General features: G+C 28.8%; 5 protein-coding genes and 1 non-coding gene across 6 annotated transcripts; 4 read left to right on the forward strand and 2 right to left on the reverse strand.

The window, feature by feature from the left end:
• Positions 1 to 2,062: 2,062 nt before the first annotated feature.
• Positions 2,063 to 6,022, reverse strand: LOC126660550 (uncharacterized). The gene is made up of 7 exons (XM_050354115.2): positions 5,986 to 6,022; positions 4,693 to 5,390; positions 4,243 to 4,611; positions 3,757 to 3,990; positions 3,312 to 3,403; positions 2,809 to 3,082; positions 2,063 to 2,523 (listed from the first exon to the last, which is right to left on the reverse strand). The coding sequence occupies exons 1-7, from the start codon at positions 6,020 to 6,022 to the stop codon at positions 2,092 to 2,094; spliced, it is 2,136 nt and encodes a 711-aa protein (XP_050210072.1). The 3' UTR covers positions 2,063 to 2,091.
• A 2,830-nt stretch (positions 6,023 to 8,852) lies between these two features.
• TRNAN-GUU (transfer RNA asparagine (anticodon GUU)) lies at positions 8,853 to 8,926 on the reverse strand. The gene has a single exon. It is a non-coding gene; the product is annotated as a tRNA-Asn (tRNA).
• A 543-nt stretch (positions 8,927 to 9,469) lies between these two features.
• On the forward strand, positions 9,470 to 10,350 carry LOC126662343 (EPIDERMAL PATTERNING FACTOR-like protein 5). Its single transcript, XM_050356297.2, has 2 exons — positions 9,470 to 9,623; positions 10,092 to 10,350. Exons 1-2 carry the CDS (start codon positions 9,498 to 9,500, stop codon positions 10,281 to 10,283), a joined length of 318 nt encoding a protein of 105 aa, XP_050212254.1. The 5' UTR covers positions 9,470 to 9,497; the 3' UTR covers positions 10,284 to 10,350.
• Positions 10,351 to 14,719: 4,369 nt separating this feature from the next.
• LOC126661353 (uncharacterized) lies at positions 14,720 to 15,312 on the forward strand. Its single transcript, XM_050355182.2, has one exon. It carries the CDS (start codon positions 14,803 to 14,805, stop codon positions 15,136 to 15,138), a length of 336 nt encoding a protein of 111 aa, XP_050211139.1. The 5' UTR covers positions 14,720 to 14,802; the 3' UTR covers positions 15,139 to 15,312.
• Positions 15,313 to 16,050: 738 nt separating this feature from the next.
• Positions 16,051 to 17,137, forward strand: LOC126662172 (uncharacterized). Its single transcript, XM_050356066.2, has 2 exons — positions 16,051 to 16,209; positions 16,705 to 17,137. The coding sequence occupies exons 1-2, from the start codon at positions 16,152 to 16,154 to the stop codon at positions 17,016 to 17,018; spliced, it is 372 nt and encodes a 123-aa protein (XP_050212023.1). The 5' UTR covers positions 16,051 to 16,151; the 3' UTR covers positions 17,019 to 17,137.
• Positions 17,138 to 18,131: 994 nt separating this feature from the next.
• LOC126659747 (uncharacterized) lies at positions 18,132 to 19,425 on the forward strand. The gene is made up of 2 exons (XM_050353083.2): positions 18,132 to 18,209; positions 19,048 to 19,425. The coding sequence occupies exons 1-2, from the start codon at positions 18,149 to 18,151 to the stop codon at positions 19,356 to 19,358; spliced, it is 372 nt and encodes a 123-aa protein (XP_050209040.1). The 5' UTR covers positions 18,132 to 18,148; the 3' UTR covers positions 19,359 to 19,425.
• Positions 19,426 to 19,817: the final 392 nt, after the last annotated feature.

Genomic DNA, 19,817 nt, shown 5'->3' on the forward strand with positions numbered 1-19,817 from the left:
TAATAACTGAAACAAAAAAACTGAAAAATTTAGTGATGGTCATAATTAATTATCCAGACTATTTGGTTTCCACCAAATTAATCAACGCTAGGAGATTAAGAGTGGGTTTGCACTTTGCACTAATTATTTTCATGAGGTCATTACTTTTATAAAATTTAGACGATGCACTGCTAAAATAGAATAATAATGTTATAATTTAGTATTGAATCTAAAAAATATATGATGTTAGATTCAGTGTTAAATTTACTATATATTATGTCATATGATAAATTTAAAATCAATTATAGCATATGTTAAATTTTAATGTCCAATTAAAAATTATTATTAAGTATAATTTTTTTATTAACGAACTATAACTTAAATGGTATAAGCGCTCAGCGGAAAACTGCTAAAGTCGTAGGTTCAATTCCTGCCATAATCGTTCTCCTCCTAATAATAAAAAAAATACAATTCTTTTATTGTTACTTTATTTTTGCATAATTGTTTATGTTTGGTTCGTTATATAAACGAAGTGTTCATATTCCGTTAATTTAAAATTTATAGTGCTAATATTGGTTTACAAAAATACGGTACCAACTTCTTAATAGTTACACTACGGCACATGGGAATAAAGTTTACATTTATACGGTCTATATAAATACACACATAAAAATCAAACTCTCATACTTTCATTTGATTTTCTCTCTCTTCCTCTGAAATTATATATGTTCTTCGCGTTGTTCCGCCTCTGCCGTTCCATCTTTGTCTCGTCGTTGAAGTCATTTTTTCCGATTGTTGTTACCGTTAAAGCCATTATCTCCATTCGTTGTTAGTGTCGTCGTTTTCTATTTTGATTTCAAATGCAATGTTCATCGTTCCTCCTCTTCTTCTTCTTTATTTTCAAATCTACAATTTGCTTTTTTTGTTTACTATTTTTATATAACAGTAATTTTCCATTATTAAACATGTATAGAGATTATTTTTAAAGAATATAATACTACTTTCATGTTACATAAAATAATCTTGTGATTTTATGAAATAATGGTATTTCTGCATTTTTACTGTGTTTGATTGTATTTCTGTTTTTTCTATTATGCAGCACGATTTTTGATTGTTTAATTATTATAATGTTACATTGTTGGTTTTGTGTTGGGCTTAATTACTTAAAAACCACCCACCTTGATTTTTTTTTTCGTTTATACCACGACCTAGGAAAAAGTTCATTTATACCCTGACGTATGTGTTTATGTTTCACCTCTATCCCGAGGCACTAAATTAACCTCTTTTCATTTTAAAAAAAGTTCAAAATAGTCCTTCATTTAGAGAAAAATTCATTTCTAATTAATCTCTAATTAGTTTATGTTAAAAATGAAGAACTATTTTAAATTTTTTTCTTAATGAAAAGAGGTTAATTTAGTGCCTCGGGGTAGAGGTGAAACATAAATACATACGTCAGGGTATAAATGAATTTTTTCCTAGGTCAGGGTATAAACGAAAAAAAAGTTCAAGGTGAGTGGTTTTTAAGTAATTAAGCCTTTTGTGTTGCTAACTAGTTGATATTTGTTCAATTTTAATATTGGTAAATAAGATAATATTGTTTGTGAAATAAACTAAAAAATAAAAATTAAAAAATTGTGGGTTTATGCGACATTTAAAATATGTTTAAGATACGTGTAACATATTTTTTTATTTTATTTTTAATTTAACATATTACAAAGTAATACACGAAATTTATTTTAATTTTTATATAACATTTAAGACATGCTGAACATATACTATTAGAATCAACCAAACATGCAACTTGCAAAGATATGTTAACCATATGTTAAAATCAACCAAACTTATCTTAAACATATTGCAAATTGCAAACATTTCCTAAACATATTAATTTTTATGGTAAAGTTCTTGCTAAAATCACATATGCTAAAATCAACCAAACGTGTGACATTGGCAAATAAAATAAAAATTAAAATAAAGTTCGTGTATTAGTTTGTAATTGATCTGAAATTTTTTATGTAACATTTAATATATCTTTAATATGTGTAAAATAGAAAAAATAGTAAATAAAATGAAACGGGAAAAATAATCCACAAAATTAAATTTCTTTATTTTTCAAGACTCACTTATTACATTCATAGTAGTTCTCTCCACATGCTTCATTAATATCTCATATATTTTATTCCTAACTCTCCCACAAGAATCCAATTCCGATTCTTGTAATTTAGATTTATCTTTGCATGTCATATCTAACCAATCACTAATTTTCTTAATCTTATACATTGTTTCAGGTAATTGGCCATTATCTGATTCTGATAAATAATTTTTGCTGCTAACCAAATCTAAGTATTCTTCAATATAATTCAAAAACCAAATTCTACTCTCATTATCTAAAGAATTTGCTAATTCTATTGATTTTGGTAAAGATTTTCCTTTAATCCAATCTTGGTGATTTTCCAATTCAGAATCCAATTCAGTGCTGCTTCTTTGCTTCCTGAGAATTAAAGGACCTTTTGGTATATTTCCATGGCTTGTATTAGTTGGTGCCTGTCATGCACAGAAACGGTAACGTCGAAATATAAAATGTTAAAACAAAAAATAGTGAAACGACACTTTTACGGAAAAAATTAAAAGGCCATGCGTGGAATTGTAAAAATTAAAAAAGATATGATTAAATTATAAATTTTGCTAAAGGTTATGAATTTTCTACTGATAATTAACCTTTTTATAATAATGTGTTATAAGTAGAACATTTCGGAGTTTTAGAAGCTTTTCCGTAAACGAAATCAAAATATAAGACTCAATAAATTTCCGTGCAACATAAATCGGTACCTTCGGTGCATTGCAGATTCTGGAAAGATCAGAAGAAGTTGGGTTTAGATCAGATTCCAAAGCTGCTTTGATACATGTAATTGCAATTTGCTTTCTGTCCAATGCAAGTCTTAGTTCTTCACTAACACATTGAAGTGTGCTTGAATGATCTCCCCCATGAACAAGAGATTGAAAAATTAATTTGGTCTGTTCCAAGTTATTTTCAAGACTCAAAAATCTTTCAATTGATGCTTGGTGTTGATCCTCCTTGTCCGAAAGAATGTCCGAGTAAATGCTGGTAAAATTAGAGAAAATGATTAATTAGTAGTCTAGATGGGTTAAAAAATCTTTATTATACGGTTTAATTTGATATTGAATCTTCAATCCGTATCAAAATGGTACCACAACTTTAATTTTCATCGCAGATGATGATTTCTCGTTAATTTTCAATATGATACGGGCGATTGAATAATATATTTTTAGAATATGCTGCTACACCGATCGCGATATAACTAAATGCATACCTTAGGCATTTGAGCAATCTCTGAGAAGCAGAAGCATCTAGTAAAGCTTCAACAGAAGCAAGCAAAGCAATGTCTCTTTGTATTAATACTTCCTGAGGATCATAATTTATAATTTTTAACATTTTAACATATATACATAATGCAAAATAATTATAAATATATATATTCATATAACTTTAGTCCTTTTACAGATATACGTAAAAAATTAACAGTCTGATCCGTCAATTGAACGAATTGAAATAATTATATTTCAAACACCAATACAATCAAAGTGTTGGACCTTTTCTTTCTTAACTTGACTAATTAAGTTATTCCACATTAAAAAAAATCCGTATCGGACCAGACATGTTCTGAATATAATTGTCGCAATTTGTAAAGTTAACGGACGAAATCATTTGGCATAAATTTCTGAAAAACATTGTAAAGATGAGACAAGCAAAAGGACCTGGCCAAGCTTCACCAAAGATGAAGGGAGTAAATCCCATGATACATTAGTATCTGTCAGGATTTGGTTATTTATTAAACTTAAAGTATCTCTTGGATCCGTAGCTTCGTCGTCTGTTTTTGCTACTGCCGGAGTGCTATTCTTGCTCGGAATTACGGTTGATTTCGTAGTTACGCCGGGGACAATTATTTTTGTTGAATTATCATCAGAGCTGTCATTTTTAGCTGAAGAAACCTGAGGATAATGAGAAAAGAGTGAATAATTTAGAGTAGCCTAATGGATGAAAAAACCCAAGTCTTTTCGATCTTTTACAAATCTAACCAAAACTTTTTATTTTGACAATTTTAATCTATTTTTAAAAAGTTTATGGTAATTCTAATCCATATCCAAAAATTGTTCGATTGATGTGTGCGCAATGCATTAAAAAATAAATTTTCAAAGTCATATATGTAAAACTACGAAAAGAATCGGAAAGAAGAAAGTTACAGTAACATGCTTGTCCGAAATTTCGACAATCCTTGCAGCTTCCTTTCCGTTCCAGCTTCTTCTCTTGAACCTTGACGATGTAGAAGTAACCGAGATTGTACTTTCCGTATCACTATCCTTGTAACTTCTCGGTTTTTGTTTCCGAAGCCCCTTGTAGTAACTTTCGGAATCATTCCGGATCTTCGGAGGCTTATAAATTGATGAATTAATTCTTCTACCTAGACTATCATTCAAGCTTCCTGATCTCGAAATGCTCGCCTTTTCGATTGGTTTCTTCTTCACATTGTCATCTTTTTCGATTTGCTTCTTGTCATCTTTTATCACATCTTCTTCTTTTATTGAGATCAATCCTTTTGTCCATGAACGAACCTACATAAAACGTATATTTAGCAATTATCTACCTTATAAATTTAAAAATATTAAATCATATCATTTTATATTTTTACGCACCTTTTGAAAAATTTCTGAATCCGTTGCTGCTTTTGTCTTAACGATCCCCTCGTCAGGACATGAAGTAGTTATTACGTAAAGAGACTTTTCCCTTTGTTTCTCTTTAATCATATGATCATTTGACCTAATTGGACTCGAATCGGATAAAGATCGAGCCATTTCGGTTCGAGTTTTTATTCCATCGTAATCACACTCTTCGTTAACGGATTCCAATTTCGAAATACCAAGAAATTTCTCCAAATTTTGCATGGGAATAAGATCTTTAGGGTTTCCAAGACATGGATTTCTACCAGAAATAGGGCTAATACCTTTGAGCATAGGAACAGGATAAGCAGCTTCTAATTTCTCCACATATAAAAATTGCCCAATTTGCAATTTATCACACAAAATTAAATCATCTTGTTCTTGAGGCAAAGAAACATAAATTGCATGAGATAAATCTGAAACTCTTAAGAAAAAACCTTGACTTGGCCAAAGATGATCATCTTTTCTTAGCACTGGAATTATGCCTCTAATTTGTAATAATACTGATTTATTATTTTCTTGCAATTGGGTCCTTTCTCTCTCATCTACATGCATTTCTTGAAGAAATTTTACTAGAGACCCTGAAGTTAATTCTGCCATTTTTTTTATTAGTTGGATTGATAATTTGATTATGAAAAAAATTAATAAAAATGAAAATGTTGGGTTGTTTGATTCTATTCAAATGAGAGATGGAAATTGTCAAAGGGAAGAATTGGTAATAATCTTGAAATTGCTAATTTGGGAGGTGGAGATTAGGGGTAGTTAGAGTAGTTAATTTTGGTCCACTATGATTTGAAAATTATCCTCATCTTGAAAATAAATTGAGTTGTGTCTCCACAAGTATAGACTACAAAGTAGGGATATTATTTATAATTCGACATGGGAGTCTCATGGGTGTAATCGATTTTGAAAATACAAACTTCGATCAAGTTTTATTTTTAAAAGTTGAAATTTAACTTATTGAAATAATTAAAAATTAACGACAACTTAATTCAATTTAATTATCTGTATAAATATTTTAAATTTTAATATAAGCATGAAAAATATAATTGTAAATATGATTATTACGAGGGGTACAAAACATAAATTAATTAAATTTCTACTACACTCATGAAACTTACGAGCAGAGTATTTTATTGTTGGCTTAATCACCAAAAAAACCCCGACCTTTTAGCCCCTTTTCATTTGCACCCTGACGTTGCAATTTTGTCTATATCACCCTAATTCACACCTTTTATTTCCAATTCCACCCTAAAAAACTAAATTGACCTTTTTTCACTAGAAAAATGCCAATTTGATCCTTCATTTTTAATTTATTTTTTGAAAAATATTTAGTATACTAAAAGTGAAGGATCAAATTGACATTTTTTACTAAAAGTGAAGGATCAGATTGACATTTTTTCTAGTGAAAAGGGGCCAATTTAGTTTTTTAGGGTGGAATTGGAAATGAAAAGTGCGAATTAGGGTGATATAGACAAAATTACAACGTCAGGGTGCAAGTGAAAAGGAGTTAAAAGATCGGGAGTTTTTTGGTGATTAAACTTTTATTGGATAGCTGACTTCAAACTTAATGGTGGATCAAGACAAGAGAAACTCAATGGTGGATCAAGACATGGGAGTCTAATATTTTAATTGTCATAATAAAATAAATATAATTATATAAGGTTTAAATGCACACAAAATCACCAATTTTCGCGTATTTTTGATATTTTATACGAACTTTTAATTTTGACATATAAATATACGAACTATCAATTTTTTGCATATATGACCAAGTTTCCGTTTTAGGTTGCCATTTTAGTTCAAAAACGGTGCCGTTTTATGTCAAAAATGGTGCCCGTGTTATATATGTAAAAAATTGATTTCGTGTATTTATATACTAAAATTAAAAGTTTGTGTCAAATACTAAAAACACACAAAAGTTGGTGATTTTTGGAACAATTAAGCTATTATATAAATTTATATATTTTATATCAAAGTATGAGTTGAATATGTTTGCGTGTGTTGAATTTTTAAAGAGTTAAGTGCTTTGTAGTGTTTTGAAAAAAAATTACATTGCTTAGTAGTAAGACAATTATCGGGTTTATTACGTTGGACTAGATCTATTTATGGGCCGAGCCCGAAAGTTTTTTGGCGATTTGCTAATTTTTATGTGAGCCCAAATCTAGTTTGGGCTTCTTTTTCACCATCCAAACCCGGCCCTTACACATTATATATGGACGATGACAAAAGTACCTAAAATTTTAAAAATATTTACAAAAGTACCTGTAAATTTTTTTTATTTACAAAAATACGACTGATTTCAAATTAATTACAAAAGTATCAAAAAATAAAAATTAATTACAAAAGTACGATTTGTATAATATCGGTATAATTATGATATAATTTTGGAATACTAAAACTATAAATCAAATAATTTAAAAATAATATTTGGTTTATTATTAGTATAATTTCAGTATATTTTCGGTATATCGATTATAAATTTTTATATATATTTTCTAGTTGATAACATGTATATCTTTTTTATATGTACTTTTCACTATAGTTGGTAATGAACTAGAGAATTTGTATATTGTTGGTATAATTTTAGTATATTGTTAGGTTAATATTTAGTATGCGATGTGGTGTAATGTTGATGTAATAATAAAGTTTCAGTATATTTTGATGTGTACACATTTGATATACTGTTGGTATAATTTTGGTATATTATTAATATAATTTTTAATATATGATTTGATGATATTTTGGTAAATTTTCATTTAATATTAATGAAATTTTAGTATGTATAATGTCGGTATAATTTTGATATATGTTAATATAATGTTAGTTTATTAGTATACTGACATTATACCTTTAATATACACCGTATGTTTGATATTATTTTTTGTTTTTTGTACTTTTTGTAAATATTATTAATATTTTTGTAAATGAAAAAAGTCAACATGTAGTTTTGTAATTATTTTCATTTTTTTTTGGTAAATGGTGTAATTTTCTCCATTATATATGCGTTTCGGGTCAGATTTTTTCGGGGTTACATGAAAAATTATATAAAAGAATGAAAGTTTGAGCATGTCCATAATAAACAGAATTTTCTCAAACTCGGATTCGGACGGGACTTGGAATAAAAAATTAGTATCCGAGCCCGGCCCTGAAAGGATCGGCCTAGGCGGGCGGGTTGGGTACCCTGTTCCACAAAAGTTTGAGCCCTAATGGATACACAATTTTATGAGTGGGAGAGAATATTAATAAATACCTTCTAAATTACCACGTGCACATATCGTCCGACCGATCTGGTTCAGACACTTAATATTATTTTATATATAACACTTTTTTGTCAATCAAAATGCCATAATTTGCTCAATCATTTTGTATATGGAAAAATGTTATATTGATTTATTTGATTCCGATGTTACTTTAGATATGTTTATTATCGTTATTATATTATATCTGTCTTAGTTTTTCCTTTCTATATATAAACATCGTCTTCTTCCTTGTTTCAAACATACAATTTTATACCGCCCTAAATTTTACAGTTGCTATTTTATTTCTAAACGATCTTTTAAGCAATATTATGAAGGCATAGTGCAGTGAAACTATAAAACTGTTTTTATCCTAAAGACGTGATAACAACACAGATTATCACCATTTGAATAGAACCGCATAACGTTTAATAGAAAGCGACTTATTTCGCGACTCAACCCCTTGTAATTTTCATTTCTTTTGCAACCGTTCCAACAAAATGTAAAGTCACATATAAGATAGTACACAAAACTAAACTAAAGTAGGATTTAATGAACGTAGTCCCAACATAGGTTCGATAACAAACATGGTCCCTTTAGATCTCAAAGCAGGCTCGTACTCGAGCTTCACTCGATTAACATCAAGTTGGTATTAAATATATTATAAATCAATTTCGAAGTATTAATTAAAATTTGTAAAAGTGATAATAGGTGCACCAATTATTATATATTATATTCATCAAAAGAAAAATTATCATATATCATAACATCTTTTTTTGTTGTTGAGAGGGCCATAACATCATTAATCATTAAAATAGATTTGTTTTCTTTATCATTAATCATTAAAATAGATTTGTTTCCTTAAAGAAATTTGAAAAAGTAAAATTAATAAAAGATCGCTAGAAGGAGGGGTCGAACCTCCGACCTTGTGGTTAACAGCCACACGCTCTAACCAACTGAGCTATTCCAGCTATTTGTTTTGAAAATTCAACATTTTATATATGATTAACTAGTACATTTCTATGTGACTATTTTCCTTTCCTTCTATAGTTGGTTTAATTATTTTTTTTTGAGGGATAGTAGGTTTAATTATATGTTTCAATTATTTATCATAATTATTGCAAGGTTAATCTTGGACATTTTAGATAACTTCTAAAAAATATATTTTAAATTATCATAGAGTTTTTTTGGTTACAACGGCTCAACCCGTTTAAACTCAACCTTATAAAATTCAATAACGTGCATGTTGAATTTCGTATGTTAAATTTAAAAGTTAAATCAAAATCGAGCTTCACAGTATTTTTTCAATTCAATTAGACCATGTGTCACAGAAATCTGTAGATGATTTAGGATGATGAAATTCTCTCAACTTACAAAAGCATCTTAGACCATTTCTAATCTTAACCAAAATTAAAAGAAATATATTAATTATCACATCATGCATATATATTCTCTGCCAGCCCTTTCTAAACAAGCTAGACCAATTCAATTGAAATCACAATATAAATATAATTTGCTTATAAACACTATCAGTTTGTAAATATGGAGAAAAGAAAATCAAATGTTACACTGATCATCAGCCTTTGCTTTATCATCATATCACATTGTTTGTTGGTTCATTCTCGTGAGCTAGCTCAGTACTCTCATTCGCCATCACCAGCTCCAGCAGTAAGTTCATTTCTACAACTTCTAGCATTTTTAAATGTTTTTTTTTTAGTTTAAGGAGAATGGATATGACCCGTCATGAATTGGAGCCGTAGGTAGGAGCGTGCAAAAACTAAATAGCCAAACCGAATCGATAAATTCAATTCAGTTTGATATTAAAAAAAATTATTTTTTGGTTCAGTTGGTTTGATATATTATACTTTTTAAAAAAGATAGTTTAGTTTAGTTCGGTTTTGAACAAAAAAATAAATTAGATTTGGTTTTATTTGAATTGAAAATATGAAGGGAGAGAACAAAATATAGAATTGAAATGAACTTTTTATAAATTCAGTCATCCATGTTGTTCATTTTTATCAATTAGATCAAGTTATAGTTATTAAAGTCTTAATTGATTAAAATAAAATTCAATTTAACCCCTCAATTTTTTTAGAATAATATTTTGTTAATTGAACTATTTATTTATTGGGCAAGATGGTAATTGGCAAAGGAAGAAATGGAAGGGCAAAAGGGTCATATCCTGCAAAATGCCATTTGAAGTGCAACCAATGCAAACCTTGCATGCCAATTGAAGTATCTATTAGATCAATGGAGTTGCAAGAGAAGGATTATTATTATCCTCAGGTGTGGAAATGTTTATGTGGAGATTATATTTTCTCTCCTTAATGCTTGTAAAATTATAATTTTTCTTAATTCAGTTTAACTAATTGTAATTGGTGATATATAATCAATAAGACCTCTTACAATATAGTTGGAGTACCTGCAATGATTTAAGTTTTTCAAACATTTTGTAGGTAAAACGAATTTTTGAATGTACAACTATAACTAAGTTGATATAAATATTTTTAAATCACAATTTTGATAGTGTGTTATTCGAATTTGTAAATTATCACAATGATAGTCAATAATCAAATAAAAAGATTGAGGAGTCTAATTAATAAAAAAAAAATACGATTCAATTTTTTTTATTAACTGCTTCGATATCATCGTTTGTATTTACAAAATTAACAAATCATTAATATATTTTATAGAGATATTTGTGTTATATAGTTATGGATAAATAAAATCAATTTGCATATTTGATAAGAAACATTGTAAAAAATCGTCTAAAATTAATCAAAAATATCATTTTTTTTCAAAAATAGATTATTATATATTTTGATTGTATACTTTATACTTAAAAGTTTCACTCCATACATTAAAAAATTTACTTTATAGGTTCCGTATCATTGATATATTTGATATGTATTTGTAAAGTTTTTTTTATATAAAATTTGGAGACGAAAAATCAGGAAACGCACCCGAGCATCTCAACTAGGTTGACACCCTCTTAGCGTATGCATCATATTTCTCGCTACCAATAATGTTTAAAAAAAATACAATATCTGAATACAAATTCAAAGAAACTAAAATTAAACACATAGCTAAAAAGTTAATAAAACAGAAATTTGTGCAAACTTGAGCAAAGAATTTCAAGATAAGCACGCTAAAAAACAACTCTACAGAGAGTAAACAAACTGGATGAACCAGCCATTTGCAGCAGCAACAAATCCATAGACAAGCAGAAAAGTGCAGCGAAATCAGCAGTTGAATCCATAAGAGCATCATCAGGTTTCATCAACATCAGAAAATAGCAGCAGCAACAACAAATCTGCATCCTCATAGAACACCACAAGAAAACAGCAGTAATAACTGAAATAAAAAGCATCAAAAAAGTGCAGCAGCAAAAACCTGCAGCATTTAATAACTGCAGCAGCAAAAAAATTGCAGCAGCTAAAAACTGCAGCAACAAAAACAGCAGCAGCAACATCAGCAAAAAACAGCAACTTTCTTCACAACAGAAAAGGCAGCAACAAAATTCTTCAGCAGCAAAATATAGCAACAGCAGCAGCAACATCAGCAAAAAAACAGCAGCTTTCTTCACAAAAGAAAAGGCAGCAACAAAATTCTTCAGCAGCAAAATATAGCAACAACAGCGGCATAATACATCGGCAGAAAACAGCATCACCAGACATAGAAACAGCAGCAAATAATAGCAGCAGCCGAAAAAGAAAAGCAGCGGCAACAACATAAAATAAAACCGCATCAGTAAAATGAAACCCAGAAGAGATCTCCAAATCAAAAAATTTGAACATTTCACACCAAACTCTTCAAACCCAACAAAGAGAAGATTAGCCAATTCTAAACTTTTCTTTACCTGTAAAATCATCATATAATGAACTATTACAAAAGTCAGGAGGTTGAGTCCACCACATCAAACCCTGGTTTATTGCTCCATAATTAGCCAATTGATCCGCAACCGCATTACCTTCCCTGAAAATATGTGAAACTATAAAATGAATGCTATTGATGAACTTTAAACAAGCAATCCATTTTAATTTTAATTTCCAAGGAATTTGCATATCCTTTCTTTTGAATAAATTTACCACATAAATTGAATCACATTCGAGCCAAACATACTGAAAACCCAAATCCGCTGCTTTTAAAATAGCGTATATTGCTGCTTCAACTTCTGCAAAAAAAGCAAATGAGATGCCCAGATTAATTGAAAAACATCCTTGGCAAAACCCTCTAGCATTTCTAAAAATACCTCCACCACCAGCAGCACCCGGTTTTCCAAAAGCCGAACCGTCGGTATTTATCTTAATCCACCCAGCCGGAGGAAATCGCCAGTAAACTGAAGTAACCTTTAAAGGATTTTTAGGGACACTTTTGATATGAAGATGTGACAGAATAGTCATGTCTGAAACTGAATTATTTTGTAGATGAAGATAAAAAAAAATGCAAGCATGAAGCTTTTTTTTGAAATTTAATTTTGAATAATTTTATGGTTCTTTTTTATTCATGTGTATTAGTGCACTAAAATTTTGTTCATTATAAGATTCTTTTAAATAAAGAGTCAACACAATTTTTAAATTTGTGTCTCAAAATTAAATATGTCTATTTTAATTTTTTTGGATCAATTAGCTAGGCGCCTAATTCTTTTGAATCAATTAGGTCCTCAAACTCTTTTAATTTTAGGTCAAGTAACCCTTTCAAATACGTGACATATTTGACTCCCGATATATAAGTTTGAGGTTCTAGTTGACTAATAAAATTGAAAAGGACTTGATCAAAAACACAATTTTAAAACTCTAACTGACTCAAAGATGTTTAAATTAATTTCTTTAATTATGAGGTACAAGTTTGAAAGACGCGTTGATCATTTTTTTTTTATATAATTATATAGTTTTTAATATTTTAAACGTGCTGGATAAACCATTCATTTGTATCAGTGTATGCATAGATAGCAGGCCTAGTGATGGTGTCTACTGGTGAAAATGTTATGTTGAAAAACATATACCGCAGCCTTCTTAAGCACAAATTTACGCGTACAGCCGCTGTTAGTCAAATCTGTGTTTGGCAAATTTCAATTACCATACTAATCCCATTATTTACATTATTGGACCAACTAGTTGAGTTAATGATGATAATGTTTCTTCAAATTTTAATTTTGGTTTCATGTAGACTTTTTTTTGCACTATCTTACTTCTGTATTATCATACTTTTACTTTCACATATACAACATGTTTGGTAGACTTTAATCGGAGCAAAGAATCAATTCACCCCCTCAACTTGGCATGAAATATCAAATGAGACATTTTACAGACTTTTAGTACAATTTAATCTGCAATTTAACAAAACCGGATAATTTCAACTCGCAACTTAGCGAAACCGATCAATTTCACCCTTCTGACACAAAAAGAGAGTAAATTTTCTAATTAAAAAAAATAATTCTAATTAAGCTTAATAATACTAATTGAAATTTTAAATTAAACACTAATTAAAAGAATTAACCTGTTTCTTCTTCTTCTTCTTTCCTTCCACCTTCCACCACCGCCGCCGCCACTATCCGCTCAAAATTGCCGTCGGATCTGCTCCTTCAAAGCGAGGAGCTGCAGATCTACTCCTCCAAAACGAGGAGCAACAGCTTTTCAGTTTTCTGGTGGTGTAAAAATATGATAATGAGAAAAGGGATAAAAAAATCCCTCAATTTTAGTTTAAAAAACAAATTGATTTTTAAAGTTTTAAAATATAAGGGATAAAATTTAATTTTTGAAAATTACTAGGCATTAAAAATAATATTTAATACTATTTTGAATTTTTTTTTTCCTTCAAAACCAGAGGGTGTACATTCTCTGATGAATGGTGCAATTTGTTCGATTTTGAGAAATTGCGGGTCTCTTTGATCCAAAACCGTTTAAAATGACTTTTTTTTTATATTTCGTACCAAACTGAGGGGGTGAATTGATCCTTTATTCATTTAAATTATTATACTTTTTAATTTTTATAATTTTTGATTATTTTATTAAAACATTCTTAAAAAAATACAGGAAGTCTAATAATATCAATTTTACAAAGTAGAATACTCAGTCTGATCCAACGTGGAATCAGACTTACTCGGGAGAGTTGAAATGAGTAAAATAGTACTTATTATTTATGAAATTAATCAACAAAATTGCGAAAACTCATGGGAGCATATCTGTATTTGGCGATTCTGGTCTAGAACTAAGAGACAGATCAGAGGTGAGCAGAGACCCCAATAAAGAGTATACCCTTTCATGGATTGTTTATGCAAATTTACTTAATTGGCACAATTAATTTTATTATTATATTGATTAAATTAAAATTTGAATAAATATTAATTGTTTTAATTTATAAAATAGGCGGATCATAATGTTTATTTTATTAAAAGATATATTTAATAAAATAAAAAAAATTATAAATAAAAGAATTATTTTACCCAACAAATATTAAATTTAGTTAGTTATATACTTATAAATTTAGTTTGTGATGGTTATACAACAAATTTTTCTTTCACAAATCAAATTACTTCTAGTAGCTAGTGATTGTACATATCCAAAAAAAAGTGCTGATTAGCTGTTTAACATTAGCTAAGATTATTCAACAAAATAAACTGTTACTTATTTGATAGTTGAGATTTTGACCAAATATTGTCACATTTTTCTTCCATTGAATTTTCCAATACTTAAATCCAAGATTCCAAAACAATGTTGCCACCACCCCCTATAAAAACTAACATTAGTTGATTTATACCCTTCCAAAAATAAATCTCATTCCAAATTTTTTTGCAAACCTTTTAATTTGATCAAGATCATAAAAAAACACAAGACAAGATTTGATTATGGATGGTCTAATTCCATATCTTCTCCATGCAATGAAGAAACAAAAACCTAAAAACAATTTTAGGTCATTCTCAACTGGTTCAAGCCGTAGCTATCATTTATTAGTCGGACCCGACTCATCTACCGGCTCGTCTCATCGGCGAACCAGGTCGGAATTTGGAATTCCAGCCACCGTGGATTTCTTCGACCAGCGATCCGGTTCTGAGCATCTACGTAATAATAGTCAGGTGAATTCTGCTAAGGTGGCTAGTGGATCAAAGCTTGGTACTACAAGTAATTATCCTCACCAAATGAATACTAATGATGGTAAAAACATTTATCATCTCAGAAGATAAAAGAAATGTTCAAAGAAAAGAGAGATGGCAAGACATAATTAAATTTATTATTTTATAAATAATTGTTATGTTACATTTTTTTGTAATTAGTTCTTGATGCAAGATTTTTTTTTTTTCGTTTTGATAATGAAAGTTGTAATTGTATATTTTGGTTGTGAATATAGTATTAGTAAGGATTTGATGAAAATATGTTATTAGATATGCACATTTCTTACTTTGATTATTTTTTAGGCCTAATGATCCCAAAAAAGAAAGAAAAGAACTTTTTTAACTTTTTGAAAATCCATTAAATTTGGCCAATTCGCTGGAAGTCAATTCACTTTTTCAAAATCGATTTAACTATGTCTACATGACAATGCTGAGTTGGAATAAAGTATGAAATTATAAGTTATCCAAACGACGTGACATTTCAATCAACAACTCCTCTTCTTTCATTTTTTTTTAAAATTATACATTCAATAGCTATGTTGGCGTAATTAAACTAATTTTAAGAAATTGAATAGATTTTCAGCTAATTGACAAAATTGAGATAGATTTATAACTTATTCTAATGATTTGGATATTTGGATAGAATTTTAAAAAGTCAAAAATATTTACCTTTTTGGCACCATACTAAGCCTTCTTTTAAGCCAATTTTTAGTCAAGAATCAAACTTAGGGAGAGGATTAATAGTTGAATTTTAAAAATTAAGGGAGATTTAGTTTGACCTAATCTCATAGAAATATTAGTAATCAATCCAAATTAAATGTCAGAAAAACCTGGCTAAAATATTCGAATTCCTCTTCAACCTAAATTAAGACCTTCAATTGCTCATGATTTTGAGAAACATAAGGCACAAATTGAGTTGCCTTACCCTATGTAAAAAATTCTGTAATTAAATCAATTTCAATTTTTTTTATAGTATTTATTACCTTATTTATTTGTGTCCCCAAAACCCCTATTTAAATGTTCTATTTTTCTCACAATTATACAGAATTAAATAGAGATTAGTGAGATACAGTTATTACATTACAATGTCTACTTCCATGCGATTTATCTGTGCTCTCCTCTTGCTGAGCCTTGTTACTCAAGGTAGGTTAAATAATTTATTTTATCATCAAAATCAATAGATCATTACTCTAGAAATATATATATTTCTGATTCTTATGTTAATTTTCTTTTAAAAAAATCAATTTCTTATAGTGTATTCACATTTTTTTATTGTTCTAATTTGTACAAATTCCATTTTTGTACCTTTTAATTGCATTCATATGATAGTATTTCTGACTCAATTTCAAAAAATTTACTTAAATGGCATGGTTTGACTTGATTTATTCAAAATTAATTTTAGAATCATTTTTGTAAAATTAAAAAATATAGTGAAATTTCAATAAGATGCATGTACAATGTTCTCTAATTTACCATTAATTTTTTTTACTGAAATGAATAATTAGTAACAATTATATTCAAATTACCAATTTTATTAAAATTACAAAAATTAATTTTTTAATTAGATTAATGAAAAGACGATTTTTTTTTTGAAATTTAGACTGTGTAATTTTTAATTTTTATGTTTTATTTTTGCAGGAAATTGCATATGCAGTACAGTATCAGATTTTCTTTTTTCACAAACTACAACTGGGAAGAAAATAGGAAATAATGTACAGTATAAGATGATTATAAAAAATGATTGCAGCTGTGCAAGATCAGATATTAAATTGGACTGTCATGGATTTAGTAGTATTGAAAAAATAGATCCAGCAATTTTGAAGATTAATGGAGATGAATGTTTGCTAATTAATGGAGGAATTTTGCATGCATTTGAATCAGTCAGTTTCACTTATACTTCGGATAAACTTCTTCAAACCAGGGCTATTGAATCTACTCTTGCTTGTCCTTGAGGGATTTATATTTCAAGAGATTTAATTATCAATGTTTTGCTATATAGTTTATTAATAATAAGAGTCTTGATTTTTAGAGGAAATTTGTTGTTTGAATTGATTTGTATTAATGTCTTATCTCGTCGTTTTATTTATTTCAGTTTTTTTTACGTTAATTGCAAGTTAAATCAACAACTTTTGTGTGATGTGCATTTACAACATAAACTTCCTAACTTGACAAATTCGGATACCAACTTTTTTTTTTTAGAAAATTAAAACGCCGTTCATTTTCCTAGTTGGATTCCGGAATTGACACGCAGACTGAATTGCCACTTTATTTTCTATTGGTATGCATTTGATGGCTTAGACATTGCTTGGAATAAAGGCTATATGAATGTGATTTTAGAGATGACTAGTGAAATTGTTGTTGATTCTCTATCTAGTAATGACACCAGTATTAATGGTAATTCTAGCCTTTTGAATACCATTCGAAACCTTCTGGCAAGAGATTGGAATGTTTTTATCTGAAATACTTATAGAGAAGGCAACCGATGTGCAAATTAAATAGAGAATTTTGGTTTTATCTACTCTCTAGGGTGATGGTTTATGCAGATATGGTTACTGACATTTCTCAAATGCTACCGGAGTTTCCATTCCAAAAATGTGTAAACTCTCTTAGCTTTGTTTTGGCCTTGACATTTCCGTAATAATAATAAAAAAGTTTAACAATCAAAAAATTCTATAATTTTATTAATCTCAAAAGATATAATAATTATAATAAAACTAAAATATTATTAAAAAGGAAAAATTATAGAACATTAAAAGAAAAAAAGTTAGACGCGATTCTTAAATAAGGAAAATAAAGTCATATATGATAGCAAAAATCTTTACCCTATCCAATAAAAGTAGATGTGTGAAAATTAAAAAAAAAATTAGCAATTTTTATAGAAAATTATTAACAATAATTACTAACAAATAAATCCAATTTTGTCAAAAAATAATTCAATTAAGTAAGAAAATCATAGTTGATTTTAAAAATATCATAGCATTTAATACATTAATCCATTATTCATCTCAAGATCAGTATAAAAATAGGCTAAATACATTGCCCATTCTCAAACAGTGAGACAAATTATATACTTAAATACAATATGATGGCTACTACAACTCCTTTTGTCTTTGCGGTTCTCTTGCTCTTTCTTGCTGCACAAGGTATATTATAATTTATATGCATATGTCAATTTTAAGATATCAAGTCAATTTCACCTAATTGTTTTTGATTAAAATAAATTAAAATCGCTTCAAATATTTAAACATACAATTTTTAAATATATTTTTATTCTTGTACGCTATGTGTTTTCGCTTTATCCATAAAACATTACACTTCATACGTTATGTATCAGCTAGGTAGAAAAGACACTTCATCCACCGTGTCTCTTTTCGGAAACGTTTCGGACACTTGATGTTTTGGACACGAAACTTCATTTTTTACATAGAAAACTTTAAAATAACATCGTTTTGCCGTGTTCGTGTCCAAGTGTCCCGTTTCTCCGTGCCCGTGTCTGTGCTACCTAGTGTATCAGAAATGTATGGCAAATATATTAACATTATATTTGATATATATATTAATGATGTATCTTTTTGATATTTGATATATATGTATGATATATACAATATTTCTTTTGTAGGAGAAAATAAAAGAGTGAAAAATTAAAGTATTTTAAAATAAAGATAGATTTCTTGGATTTAAAACATATATTTTTCTTTTAAATCAAAGAGATTTTTGGGATAGTTTTTCGGTTTTTTCAAAAAAACTTCACAGATTTGTGATTAATTTGACAAGGGCATCATATATTAGTGATGAATTTATGACGGCATTCTATGTCGTAATTATATAATAAATTCTTTACAATTCCATCATAATTTATGACTGTTTTTTCCATCTCAAATATCCAACACAATTTAACCGTTTTTTTAGCGTTTTCGGTTCCGTTATATCATATGTTTTACATTTTAAACTATTAATTTTTTTATGATAAACTTATTTCAGGAAATTGCCAATGCCATTCTGGAACAGATTTTTTTATAACACAAGCTCCCACCGGACAAACCATAAAAAACAAACCAGAATGGACTGTGACTATAAAAAATGATTGCTCATGTTCAAGAGATAATATTCAAGTATACGTTGAGGGATTTCACTCCGTCGAAGAAGTCGATCCGTCGAAGCTAAGTAAGATCACAGATACTAATTATCTTCTTAATAACGGAAATGTAGTTCGCGGATATGATTCTGTTAGTTTCAATTATGCTTGGAGCCGTGTTGAGTTCTCGGTCACCACCTCCTCCGTTTATTGTTGAGAAGATGTTAAATTGATTTTGAATAATCAGAAATGTTAATTAATTTTTCTACAGTTTATTTTGAATAATAACGATTTAATTTCATTTCTCCCTTAATATTTCTTTCGATTTTTTTTACATATTTGCCTTATCAGATATGGAAACCTGAAAATGGAAATCATTGAAATATGAAATGTGAAATGGAAATTGCTATGACAAAATATTTTTTTGAGTAATGCTATATAACCCAACATTTTTAACCCACCTTTTTGTACCGCCTGACGTGGCAATTAAAGAGTGGATTGATTAAATTCTGTTTTTTGAGATATACACTTTTGGGTGGAGATTAGACGAATGAAACTTTTTGCCACGTAAGGTGGGTTAAAAGAGTTGGTACAAAGTGTTGGGTTATAAAACATTTTTTTATTTTTTTATCTAGATCCAATCCATATCCAACTGCTCAAATGTTAGAGAATTTTA

The sequence above is a fragment of the Mercurialis annua genome, linkage group LG8 (assembly GCF_937616625.2).
Source record: "Mercurialis annua linkage group LG8, ddMerAnnu1.2, whole genome shotgun sequence".
Taxonomy (NCBI): Eukaryota; Viridiplantae; Streptophyta; class Magnoliopsida; order Malpighiales; family Euphorbiaceae; genus Mercurialis; species Mercurialis annua.

Excerpts from the sequence above, each read along its gene's own strand:
- LOC126661353 (XM_050355182.2), top strand. The coding sequence starts at position 14,803 with ATGGATGGTCTAATTCCATATCTTCTCCATGCAATGAAGAAACAAAAA.
- LOC126662343 (XM_050356297.2), top strand. The coding sequence starts at position 9,498 with ATGGAGAAAAGAAAATCAAATGTTACACTGATCATCAGCCTTTGCTTT. Across the intron at positions 9,624-10,091 it reads CGCCATCACCAGCTCCAGCA|ATGGTAATTGGCAAAGGAAG; the intron begins GTAAGTTCATTT and ends TTATTGGGCAAG.
- LOC126659747 (XM_050353083.2), top strand. The coding sequence starts at position 18,149 with ATGATGGCTACTACAACTCCTTTTGTCTTTGCGGTTCTCTTGCTCTTT. Across the intron at positions 18,210-19,047 it reads GCTCTTTCTTGCTGCACAAG|GAAATTGCCAATGCCATTCT; the intron begins GTATATTATAAT and ends AACTTATTTCAG.
- LOC126660550 (XM_050354115.2), bottom strand. The coding sequence starts at position 6,022 with ATGAAGGATCAAATTGGCATTTTTCTAGTGAAAAAAG. Across the intron at positions 5,391-5,985 it reads CATTTTTCTAGTGAAAAAAG|AATCAAACAACCCAACATTT; the intron begins GTCAATTTAGTT and ends TCATTTGAATAG. Across the intron at positions 2,524-2,808 it reads GAATCTGCAATGCACCGAAG|GCACCAACTAATACAAGCCA; the intron begins GTACCGATTTAT and ends TGTGCATGACAG.
- LOC126662172 (XM_050356066.2), top strand. The coding sequence starts at position 16,152 with ATGTCTACTTCCATGCGATTTATCTGTGCTCTCCTCTTGCTGAGCCTT. Across the intron at positions 16,210-16,704 it reads GCTGAGCCTTGTTACTCAAG|GAAATTGCATATGCAGTACA; the intron begins GTAGGTTAAATA and ends TTATTTTTGCAG.